Source organism: Cryptotermes secundus, unplaced genomic scaffold (genome assembly GCF_002891405.2).
Source record: "Cryptotermes secundus unplaced genomic scaffold, Csec_1.0 scaffold561, whole genome shotgun sequence".
Classification (NCBI taxonomy): domain Eukaryota; kingdom Metazoa; phylum Arthropoda; class Insecta; order Blattodea; family Kalotermitidae; genus Cryptotermes; species Cryptotermes secundus.
Window position 1 is genome coordinate 8965 of NW_019744119.1, and position 23074 is coordinate 32038.

Here is a 23074-nt window from a genome sequence, read left to right on the forward strand (position 1 = left end):
TTTTCCCTTCACTTCGCAGCTGTATCCACAGTTGCTGGCGCCCATAGACAATCCAGGCCAAGTCCCGGAACTTAAACCCCTTTTCCATAGTGAAGAGCAGTGGTGGAGTCGGAGAAGCGGTTTAGTCAGGTAAAGCCCGCCCTAGCTGCGAGCCAAACGACCAAAGACGGCAGCGGCGACAACGGCAAGAGCAAGAAAGGACGGTAGAAATATGATATTTCATTTGACAATAATCTTTGCGTTGCCGGTCAAGGTAGCCGAGCGGTCTAAGACATGTACTGTTTTCGCTGGCTTGGAAACCGGGGATTGTGGGTTCGAATCCCACTCAGGGCATGGCTGTTTAGTTTGTGTGTGCGTTTTTCTGTGTTTGTGTACGGGTAGAGGCCTTGCGACGAGCTGATCACCCGCCCAAGGAGTCCTACCGAATGTGTAAGATCAAGAAAAACCGATTGAACGGAGAGGTTCATGGAGGTAAGCCTAGGCCCACTGGGGCTGTAGTGCCAATGAAAAAAAAAATCTTTGCATTATGAAACTTATCGTATGTCTGAATAATGAACATTCTAATTGCTTTAAGCTTGAACGTAATCCTTTATATCAGAACATGTGTTGGCATCTACCACATCACCAATGGATGTGATGTATTTGCCTCTAATTATTTAAGGAAAAATATTACTTTCCTTAAAGATGCAGAGAAACCTAAGTCTTTCACTAGTTTACCCATGGGGTCTTTGAATTTCCTTTGCACCCACTGTCAATCCACTTCCATAAATATATCGTTAAAAAAATTACAGTCCTTCTAATTAGCACCATACTTGCAGGCTCTTTTTGCCAGCTATTTTAATCTAGTTGTTTGTGTTCCATATTGCTGAAGTGTAATCATTTCCAACTGCCTGTTTTGTAGATCGATTCTGAGACATCCACATCTGCGTGTGCACCACCCGAAGTACAGATTCTGTGGTCTTGCATATTTTATTCGCCCTATTTACGATATTATCAGTGAATATGTGTTATCTGAATAAGAATATTAAACATGCAGGAAGAATTTATATCCGTTCCGCGCTATAACGCAGGCTCTCATTTGTGTAAACACATTTTGTCGGACTTCTAACCCCGTGTAAGCAAAGTCCTATGACATAAGCGAGACTCCAGCATGGCGGTTTAGTTCCCATGATATGATGAAAAACAAATATTGTAATTTTCTGATGATGTTTGTCTCATTACTGTCATAGAGAATTAGAATGACATCCGAGTTTCGGAAGTATGCTACTATATCATATTTTATAAGGTTTGGGTACATTGCATAGCGGGCCATGTGTTTTAAGCATATTTCTGCAAGCACTGCTCATATTGAAGCATCTATTGGTAATCCACCCACTTCTTTATAACATTGCTCGTCAAACTGTAAGTAATTATTGTCTATAGATGTGTGCAATATATGTCTTGTTTCGTTCTTTGTGATTTAATTGATTCAGAATCATAAGAGAAATACAGAGCAGAACCTAAACAAATTTAACAAACTGCAACCATTTGTGATAGAAAATGGACCATGCAACTCAAGCCAGTTCTTAGAACTCAAAATACCTCGCCAAGATATACCGTATTTACGCATGTATAGGCCGCACATTTTTTGCCAAAAATTCAAGAGGAAAACTGGGGTACGGCTTATATTCGAAATATTCGAAATCACACTTCATTTTAAAAAAAATTAACGTTGCCAAATTTCGGAATAATTTCTACTCCTGAAATTATTTTTTCTATAATTTCTCTCTGAAAATTGTGCTGCGGCCTATACACGCACGCGGCCTATACATGCGTAAATACGGTAAATCTAAAATTTTTCAGTATGTATAAGTCCCACTCCAAGAGATGTCATAATGCACAATAGGTCATGTCATTGACATAAACATAAAATATCAAGCGTCATTTACCTACTAAACAGGGTACACACACTTACCCAATAACGAACGTAGCAAAAGGTACTGAACTAATAATCATTAACAGGACCCGGATTTTGATGACATGTCATCTTTTTTTCTTTATGTAGTAGAGGTTGCTTTTAATTACTAAAGCCCAGATTATGAACCTCTACTTATAAAAATGTGAATTTTATTGTGCATTTTTTGCCATATTTTGTATGTTTTAAGTTTTAGGTAATTTTTACAAGTTTTTACTTCATTTTTCGTAATTTTTTCACGTTTTACATCAATTTTGGTTATCTTTCACGTTTTTTAATAATTGACATTCTTTGATCAAACTGAATAACATATGAATTGACACGGGAGCCCTTCCTCATCGAAGAGCTGAGGATAAAGCTACAGCTGCCATCGACAAAGAATGTAGTAGCACCCCGAGTGGAGAGAAGGAGGAAAAGAGAAGAAATACCTCTAGATTTCTACAGCCCGGATGCCATGTAAACCGGAACTGGACCAACGCCAACCAGAGACTAAGACATGTGGTGATAAAACTAGCAGTGCACGGGTTCCACCATAAAATATGTAAAAACATGTCTTATCACGACCCAAGCGAAAACTGCGTGTGCTCGTTATGTGAACAGTTCTGCGATGTATACCACATCACAAGATGTCAAAACAACCATAAATCTCTGTGTGATTATAGCAAAGGCTAAAACCCAGAACCTATGTAATGCACACTCCTGCGCTTTTCCGTTAATAATAATAATTGATCAAACTGAAGATATTTGATTCGTTAGGTAGAAATCTATGTTCTTCAAGTAAATTTTATTTTGTATCTTTAACCTCTGTCGCTAAACGTAATAGATTTGTTTGTGAGAGGGCACATTATTTTTCTTTCTAAGCCGCCAGAGATGCTGTTACTGTCCCGCGCCGCTTTCTAAGCCACCGCTATGTCATAAACTCATAAAACGGATGCCTCAGAAATGCAGAGGGGTAGGTTTAGAGAGATGTCCGGGTGTCATAAAATCAAGAAATTGCAAATTAAATGAAATGTTGTGATATTCTCATTGTTGAAGAAAGCAGTCTTCTGGGATTTGGCACTGTGTATATGTGGTGTTAACACCACCGCCGTGAAAGCCTCAAATCTTACATTCTCATTGTTGTTATGTCACAATGTTACGACAACACCATTAAGATGATAAGGAGAAAAGTACAGGGAAAGAAGATTTTCGTATCCATCGACGAGACCAGTGACGTAGAAAATCGTTACGTGGCTAATGTTGTCATTGGTACTTTGGAGATCGACGGACCAGGTGAAGTGTTTCTACTTACGAGTGAAGTAATAGAAAGAGTTAATCACTCTACAATTTGCAAACTTTTTGAAAAGTGTATGTTTTTGTTATGGCCTGACGGTATAAGTCATGACGATGTCTGGCTTTTCGTGACCGACGCAGCTCCATATATTGTGAAAGCAGGGAAGTCAATTCAAGCTTTTTGCCCCAAAATGATGCATATTACTTGCTTAGCGCACGCTATGCGTAGGGTGGCAGGGGAAGTTAGAGCAAATTTTCCTCAAGTTGATACCCTTGTGTCCAAGACGAAGAAAATTTTTGTCAAGACTCTCTCCCGTAAAGTCCTCTTCAAGTCCATGGCTCCCGATGTTCCACTTCCACCAGATCCTGTCATCACCCGCTGGGGTACCTGGTTAGATTCAGCAGTTTATTATTGCAATCATATCAAGACGGTGAAAAGTGTCATCGAAACACTGAACTCTGACGATGCTAGTGCAATTGAAGCTGCTAAAAGCCTATTTTCAAATAGTGAAATTGAAGGACAGCTGGCTTTTATAAAAGCAAATTTCAATTCCTTAACGCATGGAATCACAAGTGTACAGGAAAAAGGTGCAAGCCTCGAAAGTTCTCTATCTTTAGTTAAGAAAGTTGCTTCTGATTTGAAAAATGTTGGGGGAGATGTTGGAAAAAATGTGTCAAAGAAAGTGGAAAGTGTTCTAGACCAAAACCCTGGATACAAAACATTGTATCACATTTCTCAAGTGCTAACTGGTGAATCATTTGATACTTCCTGCATTGAAAAAGAACTTACTGCCGCAGATGTAGTGCACTTCAAGTATGCTCCAATTGTATCAACAGATGTGGAGAGGAGTTTCTCCAAGTACAAAACTGTGTTGCCCGACAACAGGCGATCCCTCACGTTCGAGAACCTCNTTAATCATTTTTTTCTGGCTAATTTCCAATATCCCTAAAAATGTAAAGATCCTAATTTACACAGTCCACATCTACCTGATTTTAAGAAAATTTAGAAATTACATTTTGGGTTATTTTTTAAATATTTTTTGGTTATCTTATAGATCATTTTTAAGATATTTTTAGGTCATCAAAATCCGGGCCCTGAACATTAGTATCATACTAAGGAACAACCAGTAGAATAATATAAAAACAGAAGCACCTTCACTTCCACGGAAACAAAATACAAAAATGACTCTTAATAACAAAAACTGGCTAACATTACATACAGAGACAGGGACATTAATGTAGTGTTCGGGACACAAAACACAATACATAACATACTAAGAACTCACCCAAATACAAATAAATAGAACAGGAGCAGCACTCACGAAATGAAATGCTTAGATTGCGAAATAAACACACAGAACAAACACGTAGGAAGTTCAACACCAGATATAAAAGAAAAAAAAAACTTATACAAGCTGTAAGAAATAGCCGCAATAGCTCCAGATATTCACGAGTAAAATTAGGAGTTAATTCCACCAAATGCAACAATATTTCTTAATAAGTTTCAACCAATGATGTAGGGGACGAACACTTAAAAGAAAATGCTTCACATACGAGTATATTACGTGCAAGTATTGACTTTTAAAACATTGGAATTTCAAATATGTTTTTTACACATCAATACGGGAAAACAGAAAACGTGGAGATAATCGACTAATCTAGAAAGAACCGAATGATAAGCCTGAAATTCAGTGCCTACATTTATCTATAATAACACAACAATATATTAACAAACGAGTAAAATACTGACGATAAAAACCACAGCAATATATTATCTGACATAACCATAGAATACACGGACACACTCGCATAGTACCAGCCTGCGCATGTGCATTCGAACAGAGCTCATGAGCTACGTATTGCCACGAGACATCAGTTCGTCAAAATACATCGCACACAACACCACGAACGCTCCCACAAGCAGAGGACCAACACAATAATTGGTGAGTAATATAATAAGAATGTATACAGTATCCAAATCACCTATACAATATTTGCACATACATACATAAAATATACATTTGTATATATGAAAATAAGAACAAATATAGAACTGAGTAGTTTATTATATTTGCAGACGACCTGCTGTGAAGGAACACGACTGTCATTGGGCTTCACAGAAAGATTCAGCTCAATGGAAAGTTATATTACTTGAAAATGAAACATACTTCAAACCCTTAAAACCCCTTACAAGAAAACACATGTACTTAATATACTGTGAAGCATTTCCTTTGAAATGTTGGTCGTTTTCCGATGATTGCTATCAATGGCCGAAACATGTAAAGGCTTTATTTTGTTATTAAAATTATTGTTGTATTTGATGGAATTTGATCCTACTTGTATTATGCTGTAGGATGCAGAACTCGAGAGCCGTGCCTATCACAATGATCTGGATATTCAAATCATATATTAAACACAGGACACATATACAGTACCGTAACTGACAGAATGGACGTTATGAGGACAAGAAAGAAACAAGAACACTTGAACACATTACAGAGGTATCATATTTACTTGACTAAGAAAATTAATTTGCACATGAACGATACCCCATTGACACCTTCATTCCAATATGTGAGACACCACGCGATCTGGGGAGAGAAACACTAATCACACCAAGTCATACATAAACAGACTACAGCCGCAACAGCCCACAGTCCGCCAAGCACACCCACGCAACTCAACCGCATGTACTTACAATTATATCCAAAGAAATAATTCAGGATTAAATACAAAAAACGTTTATATACAATACAGGAAACTTAACACGCGGTTACCAAGACATACGCAGACGCACACGTTGAACAAAGAAGTACGCGACATTAAGAAACCTTGTAAGATTTGAGGCTTTCACGGCGGTGACTATNAACCTTCTGCAACAAACGACCATTATTTTTTTTAATTTTTAAATCTGTAATTTTTTCTTAGCGCAATAAATTGATTTAGTCAGTAAAGAAAGAATTTAATATGTGCCGTATGAAGAGTTTACGTGCAACAACATACACACCTGACGATGGTGCGGTGAGACCGAAACATTTCGTGTAATAGAGGAAGGACATGAAATTCGAGGGGCTAAACCAGGAATGGCGGAGAAAACTGCACTGCAGGCTGTGTTTGTCTTCATATATCAAATGATAAAATAATGTACCAGGACTCTGATGTACGCCATTGTCAAATAGCGGTTTCCGGATTGGGCCACGCGTCTTCACGCTTCCGTTAGAGTAAAGTGATTTGAATTACTGAGCAGGTTAACGCAGCGGAACCCTGTCTACTCGTCTACTTGTACTGTTCAAGTCTCGACGCAGATACTGGCTGTCCTGACTGATTTTTTCCGTGGGTTTTCCCAATTCATCCAGAAAACTTTCCTGATGGCAACGGTAAAGCTGTCCTTGTGCTTAACTAAGTAAGCACTATGCCATGAAGATGCACATGATAGTGGATGTATAGACTCACGTTTTCTTGTCCTCGGTAGTAGCAAGAGGTGAGTGGTCAGCTTCACGCCCCTGCCACTTTACCCCCGGTACCCATTGGATAGGAGGTTGAGTGGGCCCCAGAGCCGTTATGAACGACATCGAGAAATTAAAATTCTTGACCCCCAACAGGACTCGAACTCCGACCCATCGGTCGCTCAGTCAGTAGCTAGTAGCTGTACCGACTGAGCTATCCCGGCTCATAGGACCTGATGGTGTTCATGAAAACTTTCTTTCAAATGCAGGATCTGAGATTCTCACAGCGGTGTTTGTAAAGTACCCTATCTCCTGAGACACGATGATGCGTAGTCCGTTGAAAGTCAACCTGCGTTTCGGAGTCATGCCTCCTCTCCATCTTCAGAGTCGAAGAATAAGCCAAACAGGAAACTAGCTTGAAGCAGGTTACTTGCTGTGTGATCCACGTTGTTTTGTTGCTTGGCTTATTCTTCAAATCTGAAGATGGAAAACATATGTTCCTCCGAAATGACGGTTGACTTTCGACGGACTCTTTCTTGCACTGCATCATTCATCATCAATGCCCCATCCTAGACACTAGCATCGGTACGACTGGACCACAGATAACAAGATTCTAACATAAACTTCAAGTTCCTAACGGACTTCCGCGAGTGTGTACTCGAAGGACGACCACTACGCCGTGGGTTCTGCGTCCTGCAGTTTGTGTCAGACGCTCCACGTGCAAGCAGCTCACCTCACAGGTCCAGTCCACAGGTAACAATTCTAATCGATTTACTCTTATATGTGGTACGACTTTTTTTTTTGTTTAATTATTCCCGCGAATTGCACGGGGAAAAAGAGGAATTCGCTCTTCTGGTCTGGAACGAATTTCTATGAGCGCCGAAGGAACTTTGTCTGTCTCAACGTCTGTGAAGAGGTAAAACGTGGCTTTGCAACAAGAGCAATTACAGATTGCCATGGAAATATACTGAAGAGAAGGTAGAATATACATATCATATAAAGAGTTAACAAATTGGACATTTTTCCTGTTCACTCAAAATATTTTTTATGTTTTCTCATTCGAGTTTATGATAATTGTTATTATTCGTACATCTAGTCCCGTTGTACAACAAATAAGTTTGTGATAATTTTATAGACATTCCATGGTTGTCAAAAAACGAATAATTATATTTGAGTTTTATTATAATGTTAAAAAAATTAGACAAATTTATATGTAAATACAGATGCAAGTTACTCCGAAAGTATTTCAGAATTTTTGTTATAGCCGTATAGGACTCAGAAAACTAGAAATTGCGGTCCCTTATTGGTGATATGTTTTACGATCTTGTCAATAGGGAGGCCGTAGGTTGTGGAATGGTTAGATAAATTAAAAATAATCTGAAAGTGTGCGGTCGTCACCTATTCGAGGTACTAACAGAGAATTTTCGTGGAGGAACTGAGGAATACAAAGAAATACCATAGTAAGCGTAGCCGGTACCCCAGTCGAGATTCGAACCGAACACACTCCTAACGAATCAACATTTTTATCAACTTGGTCTCGTGATGGATTCGTGAGAACACAGAAAACCGTGAGGCTGATGCAAAGCCAACACATGCTTATGGCACTGTCATTGTCGTATCATCGCTTTGAGAAAATTTTAGTGATTATTAGCGAATTTAATGCTCCACGGAAAGAGTCTTTGTGACATTTTATTTAGCAAGGAATTAATCTTGCTAGGGACATGCCGAAAAACGCCGAGGGCGCTATTTTATTAACGCTGTTGTTTATGTCAGTTTGAGGGCGGGAATTATTTGGCGAAAGAACTGTTGCGCAATGAACAGGAGTTCTAGAAGTCTCTTATACTCGTATCCGGTTGGCAAAGAGAATAACACAGAGGATTTGTGAGTTTCTTCCCAACTTCTCTGCAGCTATAAAAATCTTAATTTCATTTTTTTTATTAAGCAATCAGAATCTACAATTCTATAAGCCAGTTTGCTGGCGCAAGAGCTGTGATGCTCTTTAATGACGTGATGAGTCCCTTCCTCAGTGGGAGGTTCCTCTTAGTTTTCTTTTAGGTCAGCTGGCCAGTGTCTTCGGAGTCTTCGATTGTGCTGCGGTTCAACGAGTGGCTGTAGTATGTCGTTTGGGTGATTTGCTAGTTTGTTGTGATGTGAGGTACTTTTTTCTCTGATGACGTCCTTGATGTACGGTATATTTAGGTCTGTATGTAACGTTTGGTTCTTTACATACCAGGGTGCATTTATTATAATTTGAAGTATTTTTGACTGGCTTCTCTGGATTATTGATATGTTTGGTTTGCTGGCACAACCCTAGAGCTTAATTCCGTAAGCCCAGATTGGTTTGATTGTTGTCTTCTAAAGCAGGACTTTGTTTTCTATGGATAGGTTGGATCTTCTTCCAGTTAACCAGTTTAGCTCCTTGGTTTTTAAGTCTATTTGTATGCGTTTTTTGATTACGTGGTTTTTCCAAGTGAGTCTACTATCCATATGGATTCCGAGATATTTAACGCTTGGAGACTGGGATACTGTTGTTATTCAGTCTTACTTGTGGGCAGTGCTCTCGCCTTAGCGTGTAGTTCACTTGGATAGATTCAGTCTCGTTAATTCAGTTTTCCATTTGTGTAGCTATACTTGTATTTGGTTTAAGTGGTTTTGTAGGATACTGTGGCCTTTGCTGGATCTGCATGGGTTGCTAGGATGACTGTACCATCTGCGAAGGTTCCTGTGGTGGTGTTAACATCCGTTGGTAGGTCCGCCGTATAGAAAAGGTATAATAGTGGTCCTACTACACTGCCTTGCGGTACCCCAGAGTTTATAGTAAAGTTAACAGATATTGTTTGATTGATTCTTACTCTGGATTCCTTGTAGTTGATGTAAGGACTTCATCAATTTCAAATAAGTGATGGGAAGATTCTGTTTCATTTTATATAATAGTCCTCTGTGCCAGACTTTATCAAAGGCCTGCTTTACATCTAGGAATACGGAGGTACAGTATTCTTTACGATCGAGTGCTTGGTTAATGTTACAGGCTACTCTGTGTGTTTGCTGTACAGTTGAATGTTGTTCTCGAAAGCCAAATTGATGCCCTGGTAACCAGTCTTCTGTGTGGGAATCGTTGTTTATTCTTTGAATCAGGAGTTTTTCGAGGTGCTTGGTAATAACTGGGAGTAAACTTATAGGTCGGTATGAATCAACTTTGGTTGGGTCTTTGCCTGGTTTGTGTACTAGGGTTATTTCAGCAGTTTGTAGTTGTTTCGGCCAGTAGTTTATTCTAAAGATAGTATTGATGATAAAAGTAATTAACAGCACGGCCTTTTGTAGTAATTCTTTTATCATTTTGGGGGTAATTTGGTCTATGCCTGGAGCTTTACGTAGTGAATTTCATTTGGGTCACCGAAATAAAGTCTGTTATCCGTTGTCCTCAGGTAGTCCAACATTAGTTTGAAGACTGCCATGGCTACTTACTTCTCAGTACATTGCAGTTCGGAACACACAACTAATTCTTCTCACATGTGGACACAGGACTGGCATGTCTAGAAAGCAATTAGGTACTGAATGCTATTGCAATTCAGCAGAAATTTAATGCAGAAAGAAAACGGTAATGCTGCAAACTAAATACCTGATGTAGTCATTAATATATATATATATAGTAAGTGTTAGGTGGGTCCCTTGTCACCACGGCATGGCGCGTCCTCAGGTTGCGGATGGAGGAGACGGCCTCCAGATATGGTGGGTAGCTGCGAATATGTTGAATAAGCAGTAGCGAACAGCCGACAAAGGGTAGTACTCCTGCTTGGGGGTCGGTCGTGGTGCTAAGAACTCCTATCTGAAAAAAGGCTGCTTGTTACGAGAGTACACAAGACACATCGGAACTGAATAGATGCTTTGCATAAACGACCTAAGCTGAAGAAAATGGATATGAGATTTGGCACTTGGAATGTACGAAGTTTGTATAGGGTAGGTTCGCTCAGGGCAGTGGCAGAAGAAATCTTAAAATATAAGTTAGATTTAGCGGGAGTACAGGACGTCAGATGGGATGGAGGTGGCATCGCACCAGCAGGAGACTATACACGTACATTTTTCTATGGAAAGGGGACTGAAAATCATGAATTAGATACAGGTTTTTCTTCGTACAAAAGAGAATCATATCTGCAGTTGAGAGGGTAGAGTTCGTTAGTGATAGGATGTCGTACATAATACTAAGAGTTCGCTGGTGTGATATCATCTTTATGAATGTTCATACACCAACAGGAGTTAAAATTGATGACATAAAGGATAGGTTCTATGAAGAACTAGAACACGTATTTGATAAATACCCTAATTGCCATATGAAAATTTTATTAGAAGAATTGTATACCAAAGTAGGGACGGAAAACTTTTTCAAACCAAATTTGGAAGTGAGAGTTTACACGAAATTAGTAATGATAATGGAGTAAACTTTACCACATCGAAAATATTACTATCAAAAGTACAATTTTCCCACATCGTAACATTCGTAAGTTTATTCTACATTTCACGATGGGAAGACACACAATCAAATTGACCATATTGTGTATATAGGAAAGGGCATTCAAGTAAATTTGATGTCTGATCATTCAGGGCAGCAGATTGTGATACTGACCACTACCTGATGGTGGCAAAGGTTAGGGAAAGACTGGCAGTGAGCAAACAAACAACACACAGGGTTCATATTGAGAGGTTCAATCTCAAGAAATTAATCGAGGTTGAAGGTAAAGAGCAGTATCGTGTTGAAATCTCAAAAATGTTCGCAGCATTGAAAGCCTTAGACACTGAGGTGGAAATTAATAGAGCCTTGGAAACTATTAGAGAGAATATACAAAATTTAAGCTAAAGAGAATCTGGGTTATTATGAATTGAAGGAGCACAAAACATGGTTCCATGAAGAATACTCAAAATTATTAGACCAAAGAAAACAGCCGAATTGCAGTAGTTACAGGGTCCAAGCAAAATGAACGTGGGAAATCTGAACAATATAAGACGCGAAACCAGCAGGCATTTCAGGAATAAAAAGGGAGGATGTCTGAAAGACAAAATTAATGATATTGCAACGAACATTTAGAACAAGAGCATTATAAACCTGTATAAATGACTTTAAGAGGTGATACCAACCTAGAAGTAGCTTAATGAAAGATGAGAATGGTGATCTACTTGCAGATTCCCAAAATATTTTGAATAGGTTGAAGAACTACTTCTTGAGTGTACATAGGGTCAGTGATATCAAGCAGATGAAAATATATACAGCTGAGCCGTTAGTACCTGATCCTAGCCTTATCACTTTGAAAGTACCATTGCAAAATTTAAAAGCTATAAATCGCCAGGTATCAATCAAATTCTGACAGAACTTATTCAAGCAGGAGGTGAAGTATTACGTTCTAAGATCCATAAGGTAATTCATTTTATTTTGAATAAGGAAAATTTGTCTGATCAGTGGAAGGAGTCTATTATTGTACCAATTCACAAGAAGGGTGATAAAACTGACTGTAGTAATTTCCCCCCCCCCCTTGGCACTACAGCCACAGTGGGCCTAGGCCTACCTCCATGAACTCCGTTAACGACTGTAGTAATTATCGGGGGATATCACTGCTACCAACTTCATACAAGACTTTATCCAACATTCTTTCTCAAGGTTAAGTCCATACATAGATGAAATTATTGAGGATCATCAGTGTGGGTTTCGACATAACAGATCAACTAGGGATTAGATCTATTGCATTCGTCAGATACTGGAAAAAAAATGGGAGTACAATGAGACAGTACATCAGCTATTCGTAGACTTCAAGAAAGCCTATGATTCAGTTAGGAGAAGAGTATTGTACAATATTCTGATAAGAGTTTGGGGTACCCATGGAACTATACGTAGTTGGGTTAATCAAAATGTGTTTGAATGAAGCTTATGGTAAAGTGCGTATAGGTAAATATTTGTCTGATAATTTTCGTATTCAGAAGGATCTGAAACAAAGAGATGCTTCATCGCCACTGCTTTTCAAATTTGCTTCAGAATATGCCATTAAGAAGGTCCAGAAAAGCCAGTTGGGACTGAAATTAAATGGGAAACATCAGCTTCTGGTCTATGTTCTTGACGTGAATCTACTGGTATAGATACCATAAAGAAAAACACACAAACTTTAATTGATGCAAGTAAGGAGGTTGGTCTAGAAGTAAACACAGAGAAAACTAAGTATATGTTACTGTCTCGTCACCAAAATGCAGGGCAAAATTATGACATAGAAATAGGTAACAGCTGTTTTGCAAATGTGACACAGTTCAGATATTTGGGAACGACTGTAACAAATCAAAACCTGATTCAGGAGGAAATTAAGAGGAGACGGAACTCGGGTAAGCTTGCTACTGTTCAGTCCAGAACCTTTTGTCTTCTCGTCTGCTGTCCAAAAACATAAAATGTAGAATATACAAAACCATTATTTTGCCTGTGGTTCTGTATGGGTGTGAAACTTCGTCTCTGACATTAAGGGAGGAACATAGACTGAGGGTGGTTGAGAACAGGGTGTTGAGGAGAATATTTGGACCGAAGAGAGATGAAGTGACAGGAGGTTGGAGTAAACTGTATAATGAGGAGCTTCATAGCTTGAACTCTTCTTCAAGTAATTTAGAATGATCAAGTCAAGGAGGATGAGATTTGCAGGGCATGCAGCACGAATGGGGGGAAACGAGGAATGCGTATGGGATATTGGTTGTAAAGCCAGAAGGAAGGAGACCACTAGGAAAACCGAGATGTAGATAGGTCAAAAATATTAAGATGGGTCTTAGAGAGATAGGATGGAATGGTATGGACTGCATCGATCTGGCTCAGGATATGGACCAGTGGAGGGCACTTGTGAACACGATAATGAACCTTCGGGTTCCATAAAAAGCCGGGAACTTCTTAAGTTGTTGCTCAAGGAGGGCTCAGCTCCATGAATGAGTGAGTGATAATTGAGAGAGGAATGACATTCAAGGAAAGCAACCCGTTGGGTCAAAATTCTCCTTTGACAATCTAATAAAACTGACAATGAAATAGTAGCGTACAAAAATATATACAGAATAATAAAAGTAAGTCAACAAAATAAATTCACTGATTCCATTACATGGCTCAGTTCTTGTGGAGTTTAAGAAGAATAAAAAGAATAAGAAAAGCTTAAATTATATTGCATCCGCAGAAATGAAATTCCTTCGTTCTGTGAAGATACAAACCAGACTGCAGAATAACATTACAGCCCGTCACAGTAACCGCGCGGTCTAAGGCATGAGACGTCTTCGCTCGTTCGAATTTGTGGGTTCGAATCTCACTCAAAGCTTGGATGTTTGGTGTGTATGCGTTTATTCTGTGCTGTGTCTTCCTGGTTGTAGGTAGCGGCCTTGCGACGGGCTGATTACTCGTCCAAGGTGTCCGACCGTCTATGAAAAATGATTACGGAACTGAATAAGAGGCCTGGGCCCCAGAACGGACTGGAAGAGCCATTGAAGAATTTAGAAAACAAATAGAGATATTGCAATACTGGTTAAATAGCAGCATGTAAAGAAATGTGGAGGCCGGTCACGGTAGCCGATCGTTCTAAGGCATTTACTGTCTTCGCTCGCTTGGAAACCGGGATCCTGGGTTCGAATCCCACTCAGGGCATGGATCTTTAATTTGTGTGTGTGCGTTTTTCTGTGTTCGTATCCAGGTAGAGGCCTTGCGACGAGCTGATCACCCGCCCAAGGAGTCCTACCGAATGTGTAAGTTCTAGAAAAGCCGAAGTTAACGGAGAAGTTCATGGAGGTAGGCCTAGGCCCACTGGGGCTGTAGTGCCAAGGCAAAAAGAAAAAGAAATTTCGAAAGAATACTTATCACCGTCTTCTCAAATAAAGTGAGATGTACCTGCCGAAGGAACGGAGAGATATCTGCAGACGGAGGAAGACATGAGGTCACGGTAGCGGGTCAGTTCATCTCTGCCCTTTAGCTCACTCTTCATCGTTGAAAATCCCGATGGCTCCTCTGTGAGTAGCGCCAACCGTAACGTTGCATTTCCGCGTACTTACTTCTAGACCAGGATTTCCCATCGTCAGTAGAATAATAAGAAATCAGAATACGAATAGCCTCTTCACCTTTGCAACAACTCGATTTAATCTGATATAAATGAACTCCAGGCTCTTTAACATAAAAAAGTATCAAATAATTCATTTGAGAAATGTTACATAATACAGTTGGAACAAATTTATGTTCTCTCGTTGTAATTTTTACCCCCATTTCAGGCTCGACTTGATTATGGTATCTTCGAGGTAATATACCGCTGTTGCTTTGGCAGGATGTTACGTCAGATGTCTCGCTTCTTCCGGTCATGTGGCACTCGGGTCTACAGTCAGTACCTCAACAACAGTTATATTTTCCAGGACCCGAACCTCAACGATCCGCCAAGAATACTAATCACAGGTCTGTATAACTTCAACAAGAGAGATAAAAAAATGAATACACAAAATTAAGAATTAATTTCGTCAGACCAGGCGTGCAAGGGAGTTTTTTAACTTGTTTTTTGGCGTAGAACATTTCAGAACTTCAAATGATTCAGTTTCTTAGGATTTTAACGACTCATACTACAAACAAATGTGACAACCTTCACTTTTATTACAATTATTTTTTTTTCAGTCTTAATCATCTCAAAATTTGCATTTCGCACTTTCGTTAGATTCTTATTTTATTCTTTTTAAAATATTAACGTTAATGGAAGTTTACATATTTCTTAAGAAATCTGACATGACATAAAATTCTCTGGGCCCCGCATTGGACCGGTTGTTGGACAGAAACAACAAGGCAGTTGTTTCTGTCCAGATGAGAAAAGCAAGTCATAACATGCTAATGAATCGGTGTCCCCAATAAATCAGTCACTCTACTGAAATGGCTAAAGAGGACCATAGCGTCCCTTGAAGAGTTGTAAAAGGTTTGGACTGTCACAATTCGTTGCAACGGGAACGTGATTACCTAGGCGTTGCTCAGCAATGGACGTCCGATCTGGCTCGACTGTTCCGGTTTTCAGGCGGTGCTTACCGAATCGTTGCCTAGCAATGGATTATTCCGTCACAATATATTGTACTAACATGGTTTATCACGAAAACGAAACTTCATGTTTGAAACTGGAACAGACGTTGAAGTGATAAGGAGTCAAATATAAATTTACCCGCCTGCAGGTAACAACCTCGTTCTTATTAAAGAACTTTTGAATATCTAGACGTGTTGTTGGTTCAAATAAGCGACTCTGCGACGTCTTCGCGAACAATTGGAATGATTTGCTTATACTTCAAATAGTTGTGTCCTCCACCGTCAGATGTCGCCACTGCATCTCCCCGTCGCAAGGCAAGTGTTGCGCTTTAGTGTATCTTTGCTCCCTTCTTTCATATCTGACCGAAATTGACCATTGTTCAAGATGTTACTCAACCATTTTTGGGGCTGACAACCTCACCATCACCTGCGAGGCGATTGTTTAGAGAATGTGGGAGCCTCAACGTCTCACAACCCTATGGGCCTCCACGGCCTGTTAAAGGGATTGCTTTACCTTTCTTGGAGTACTGTCTTCTGTGATGTGACGCAATATGAGCCACAGAAGTTAGTACCCTCAATGGATGGCTCAGTAAGAATGTAAAACCTAACTTGATTCTGGTTCTTCATGTAAGTTAGTCCCGCTTTTCGTTTGTCTTGAAATGAATTTAATCTGTTTCCTTATTTCCTGCCCATCCTTCAAATGTAGTATACAGAGAGTATCAATACATGTAGCCGTGATCAAAACTTTGGATTATACTTCTTAATATGACTATTTGCAATTCCTGTTCTGTAGTATTCGTATGATGTTGTTGGCAGGTGCTGAATAGTTACTTTTCCATAGCAAATGAACGTCAATTCTACTCTCCGTATTTATTATTATTATTGTCGCGTGCTTCCTAGGCAACATGACAAATTTTGTGGGTCTCGAAATTGGACGAATATTTATTGGATAATCACTCTTTACACTCACAAATACAATTATTCACGCTTGTAATGTCTTCGGACGTTTCCTCTTCAGTGTTATTCACTCTCGCACCGCTAATCCCGTTGAAGTGTCTTCTGCTCTGTTCGGAGCTCAACTGTCCTTAGCTTTTGTCGGATACGAGCTCTTATATCCTGCACTCGGACTGAATAAGGAACAACTTGTCGAAGGGTTTCGTTTCGCCCGCTGCTATGCAACGAATCTCTTGTTGCTGCGGGAATACATTTTTTAATGCCTCAAACAGTTCGTTGCTAGCCTCTTCGTAATGGTGGATACCCCACTGTTAGACTTTCATTTCCGGGGCAACATTTGCTAGCCGTTGACCAGTGATGGGTTTCTTATCGTCCGGCCTTCCTGGCGGCACGTCACATTATTATTTATTTTATTTGCAAATGGGTTTTAACACGTAACACAAAATAACAAGTTCAAACAAAACACAGCACGCAAGAACCACAAAACAATAAAGGACACACTGCGCACAATGAATACAATGCAAATACAATTACAACTACAACAAATATAATTAAAGCTACAATTCTACAAATCAGTAGTCATAAAAGTATGTACACTATACACTAAACAGTAACAGTAATGAAATACTTAATGTCATGAACTTATGCACTCACGTTTCAGAATGGCCTTCACTTCATTCCACAGCACTTCACTTACGCACCCTTCATATCCTCACCACACTTCACTTCATTTCACCTTCACTTGGGCGTTCTTAACTGGATTTGCTTGAATCCACTAAATGATGTACATACTGTAGAGTGTACAGGGGTTACAACAGCACCTCAGTTACAGTGAGTCACCGGCCTTCTCTCACGCAGTGCAGTTGCAACCATTGTCGCCACTACTTGCCAAACATCTCATGAAGCGCAGGCCAAAGAGCAGATCTGAAAACAGCCTAGAGCTGTATGTCACTAAGAATGTATTTTTTTATGAAGTTGTACAAAGGAGGTTGGCCCAAGTAGTAATGTATCTCGTTTTCTGAGTTCTGACATCGTGTAGTCTGATGGAAGACTACCGACGTTTCGGAAGGAAGTAATTCCTTTGTCTTCAGTGTTGAAGAGTAGGCCAAGCAAGCAACAGGCAAGTAAAGGGAGCAGGTAAAATGAAATTCTACCAAGATACACGGAATCACATTTCAGAGGACAGTACACTTCATAGTCACCGTTGTGAAATCTGACATGTTCGGAAAGTTTCCGTTTCTAACCTCTCCCGCGGCACCAGTTGCCCTGATCAATTTTTTATGCCTTTGTCTCCTCACGCTGATGCCGGAAAGGCATATCAAATTGGGCCACGACCGCTTCCTTGTACATCTTGTCAAGTTCATTACCCACTACTCATTCTCCGACACTGTAGTGCCTGATCTACTGAGGCAGTCTGCAAGTGAACAATAAATTAACACAGTCATCAGGCCAAGTTTGTATGACGATAAACGTAAAGTTTCGTTTATACTTTCAGGAAGCTTGGGACAGCTTGGAGTAGAAGTGGCGAGGTTCCTAAGAGATATATATGGCCGAGAGAACGTCATTATGTCTGACATCATCAAGCCCAGGAAAGAGGTTTTCAATGATGGTTCGTGCACATTGTATTTTGGTTCGTTTAAACGTGTCCTTCTAAGTTAGCAATGTTGGAGTGGGGAGATAATGGACATACTGGATTATCCCTTACCAATCTCCCTCAGCTTCCTTCTCTCTATGTTCCTTCTTCCACGTCTACAGTTTTCATTTGTGATCTAGGTACAGTTCTCTTTCTCTCTCTCTCTTTGTGTTTCCGTTTTGTTATTAGTGTAATATAGGTTGGGTAGAAGGACAGGCGACCAACCTGAACGCGCTCCAGCCGTGTTCATTCTTTCACTGACCCTTCTCCAGACAGTAAATAATGGATTTTAAAGGTAGAAGGAAAATAACTTGACCCTTTTTAAGTTACTCCGTCATTTTCTGCGGATGCTTATTACCAGGGCCCGGATTTTGATGACCTGAAAATATTTAAAAAAATGACCTATAAAATGTCCGAAAAAATCCAGAAAAATGACCTAAAGGAGAAAAGAAAGAACATTTCGCTTCCATGTTATTCACATTTCAGAAAACATATGAAGAAAAGTTCCCTAAAATGGCCAAAAATAACAAGAAATACCCTTAAAAGTCCAAAAATTTACTAAAAAAATTACCTTAAACCTAAAAATTTCAAAAAATTACAAAAAATTGCCTATAAAATTTACATTTCTATAACCAGCAGCTCATATCCGAGATTTATATATTTAAGAGCTTCAAACAAGATACAAGGGAAAAAAGATGACATGTAATCAAAATCCGGGCCCTGCTTATTACAATTCCTATAAGCACATGGGATTTGAGGTTTACCGAGGAGCGTATATTAAGATTATTGCCTTCTGAGATTTAATGCCTTGTAGAGTGGTAGATACTTACGATCGTTTCGGAGGAGCTTGCTGCCTCCTCCTGCGGGGTATAAGACGTCATATCAGAATGTAGTTAAATTATATACACCGCCACGCTATCCTCAAGTCTCTGACAGTAGCCATTGTTGTACTCTGAAAGGGGTTGCACGTGGTTCTTTCAAATCCTCGGCAGATACATAGAAAAATACACGGAGTGGTGGTCACAAAGAGAGTCATTTACAAAAAAAAAAAAAACTGTCAAGACAGCCAAATTTTGCGTTGAGTTCTCCATCTGCGACCTACTTAATTCGAAGTAGGAATGTGAGCCACTTGAATCCAGTCCACATCATCATTCCCTCTTCCTTTAAGATCCTATACGAGGTCTGTCCAAAAATATCCGACTATAATTTTTCCCGCTGTAAGTAATGCCCAAAGGGGTGGGGGAACTTAGCGTACTGGTAGAAGGGACTTTCTTGCGCATGCGTGATTTTTTGCTGACTCGCAACACCGCCGGATGCGTCTGTGGCTGCCAGATAGCGAAGTGGTGTAACACGTGTTTGTCACATTCTCGTTTCGCTCAAGATGACAGAACGCCTGGAGCAGCGATGCTGCATTAAGTTTTGTCAGAAACTTGGGGATACCCAAGCGGAAACAATCCGCAAAATTCAGCAGGCTTTCGGCGATGATGCAATGGGGGTCACTCAAATTAAAGAGTGGTTCAACCGCTTTAAACATGGCCGTATGTCGGCGGACAGTGGGCAGCGTTCCGGGAGACCGTCAGTGCTCATATCATTGAAAAAATGCGGACACAGATCATGGAGGACCGTCATTTGACCATCCGGGAAGATGCTGATGAGGTTGGGATCAGCAGAGGATCCGCAAACACAATTTAAACTGAGGATTTGGAAATGCGAAGAGTGACGGCAAAATTTGTGCCCAAGCTGCTTTCGCCGGAGCAGCAACAACTCCGCCTTGAGGTCGCGCAGGACATGCTGGAGTGCCCCAACAGGGATCCTGAGTTCCTGAAGACTGTGATCACTGGTGACGAGTCGTGGGTATACGGGTATGACCCGGAAACCAAGGTTCAGGCGTCACAATGGAAGCATCCAACATCCCCGAGGCCCAAAAGAGCACGACAGGTTCGGAGCAATGTGAAGCTTATACTATTTTTTTGCGATTACCGGGGTCTTGTGCATCATGAGTACGCACCACTAGGCCAGACTGTTAATAAGGAGTACTACCAAGAAATCCCCGCCATCTTCGTGATGCAGTTCGGCGCAAGAGACCGGAGCTGTGGGACGCACGCATCTGGCAGCTGCATCATGACAACGTATCAGCTCATTCATCACACCTGATCCAGGGTTTCCTAGCCAAGCACGGCATCCCGCAGGTTCGCCAGGCTCCCTACTCTCCTGACATGGCTCCTTGTGATTTCTGGCTGTTCCCGAGATTGAAAACACCGCTAAAAGGCTGCCGCTTTGACAGCCTCGAGGACATCATACAGAACAAAACGGCACAGCTGCACGCCATTCCAAAAGAAGCCTTTCAGAATTGCTTCCAGAGATGGAAGGACCGCTGGTCTAAGTGTGTGGAGTCACAAAGGGCATACTTTGAAAGGGATTAGGTATTGTAACCACCCAGATACAGAACTTTGTTTTCCCGGCCCAAGGTCCGATACTTTTTTGACAGAGAAGTATACCACAATGGTCTCTTAGTTTCGGATTTCTAGATAAATCGGCGAAGTCTCAAAGGCTGCTACTTTCCCTATATGTGTTGCATGCCCCACCAGCGCAAGTTTCTTGGGTTGTTCACATGAATAACACTTAAAGAAGAGCACAGCTTACATAATAATTATGTTTAATAATAATAATAATAGTTATAACTTCATGAAGCTTAGCCCTTCTTAAGAAGCCACCAGTTCTGCAGGTTTTTCAAGAACTTCCCAGCATTTTGTGAAACCCGAAACTTCATTACCGTGTTCACAACAGCCCTCCACTGGCCCCTATCCTGAGCCAGATGAATCCAGTCCAAACCAACTCAAGCTATCTCTCTAAGATCCATTTTAATATTATCCACCCACATACTTCTTGGTCTTCCTAATGGTCTGTTTCCTTCTGGATTTCCCATCAATCTCCTATATGCATTCCTCGTCTTCCCAATTCGTGCTACATGCCCTGCTGACTCCATCCTCCTTGACACGATCACTCTAATTATACTTGGAGAAGAGTACAAATTTTGAAGCTCCTCATTATGCAGTTTTCTCCAACCTCCTGTCACTTCATCTCTCTTAGGTCCAAATACTCTCCTCAGCAACCTGTTATCGAACACCCTCAGTTATAAAGTTAATAATAATAGACTTATTAGTAATAATCAAGAACGTAAGCGCCTTAGCTACCAGCTTCTCACATAGCAACAGCCCACAATTGAACACCAGCACTTATTTAACTAACTAACCAACCAACTCAACTCAGTCACTCACCAACCACCTGACTCCACTTCAGTGACTGACTGACTGACGCCACTCCACTGATTCCTCACTGTCCTGCTTATATCATTCCGGCACGGACCACACGGAAAACACGGTTCCTGTGTTTCTGTTTACAGGTCGTTGCCTCTATTGCTGTTTACAGCCGCTGCCTAGTATCAGCCGTTGTCTAGTTGTTTGTTTCAGGGCCGTTGTCTAGCAACGGTCTACATGCCACAATATAAATCTACATAATTTAAGCTAAAATTAAGCAAGACTATACATACGTGTATAACAGTGACTAACTTAAATTATTTATGGAATGACTCATATCGGTGCAGTGTATTTTAAATATAAGCCCCTTCTACTTTTTAATGAGAACACTAAATTGTATATTTTTCATTGTTCAGATCGTGGAAGCCTTTTTCAGTTGTTATTAAAAATTTGAGATGAAAAGTTTCTGTCTCTATCGCATTGCAGATGAGTCACAACCGTCAGGACAAAGGGAACTATGTTCTACCAAAGTAATATAAATATTTTAGAAGTAACATTTGTCTGTTTTATGTAACAATGAAAGGAAGTAATAATGTAACGGATTTGATCAGCACTTTGCCAGGCAACAGCTCTGTAAACACGGTCCAAAACGCAACAATAAATGAGGCTGTTTTCTATGTCGTCCGGCCACGCCCAGTGCTAGTAACGGACCAATAAACTCGCAATCTGACACGTGACACGAGTTTCCTTTGTGGTCTGAGCCATGCAACAATAGAGGGTCTGTGTTTACTGTGCGTGGTGTATGCCATGAGGATATGAGAGAATACGGGAATAGGAATTGACTTCATTTGAGTTCCGAACTTCCAAGGGAACAGCAACGTGGCCAGAAGAAGAATTAGAAGACTTAGTGTGTGTGACGTTACATGCACTGCAGTACAGTGATATTGGGAGTGTGTAATTTAGTGAGACTTTTATAGTTCCCGCGTTATAAATCCGTTGACATGGAACGGATGGCGAAGACTAATGGAAACAGGATTAGAAGATTTGTGTGGAGTGACTGTAAATTGTGTAAATCAAAAAAGTATAAAAATTAATTGTGGTTACCTACATATAAGTATCCAGTAAATCGATTCGCCAATCCAAACCCGCATCTGTAGTCAATCCTACACGTGACAACAACAACAACAATAATAATAATAATAATAATAATAATAATAATAATAATGTATTTATGTAACACGGGATTCTTCTTTCAGGTCCTTATATATTCGCTGATATACTGGATTTCAAAGGGCTTCAGGAAATAGTAGTGACACACCGAATTGATTGGCTCATACACTTCAGTGCCTTGCTTAGTGCCATTGGCGAGCAGAATGTACCGCTGGCCGTCAGAGTTAACATTGAAGGTACGGTACTGCAAAGTTAAAGATAAAGTTTTCCCTGTGCTTAATTACGCACTATGCCTTGAAGACATACGCGAGAGTAGAGGTATAGCTCCACCATTCTTGACCTCGACAGTAAAAG

General features: G+C 40.3%; 1 protein-coding gene across 6 annotated transcripts in view; it reads left to right on the forward strand.

Annotated features, from left to right (window-relative positions):
* Positions 1-23074, forward strand: part of LOC111874503 (L-threonine 3-dehydrogenase, mitochondrial) — a 47915-nt gene that overhangs the window by 4804 nt on the left and 20037 nt on the right. Inside the window, exons 1-4 of one of the 6 annotated variants that reach the window (XM_023870063.2) lie at positions 7346-7425; positions 14979-15103; positions 18156-18269; positions 22807-22956. In XM_023870063.2, the coding sequence (XP_023725831.1) occupies positions 14980-15103; positions 18156-18269; positions 22807-22956 (388 nt within the window). In that variant the 5' untranslated portion in view covers positions 7346-7425; position 14979. Of the gene's footprint in view, positions 1-7345; positions 7426-7561; positions 7651-14925; positions 15104-18155; positions 18270-22806; positions 22957-23074 lie in introns of those variants that run through there. The other 5 variants (XM_023870061.2, XM_033755472.1, XM_033755471.1 and 2 more) reach the window with 5 other exon arrangements.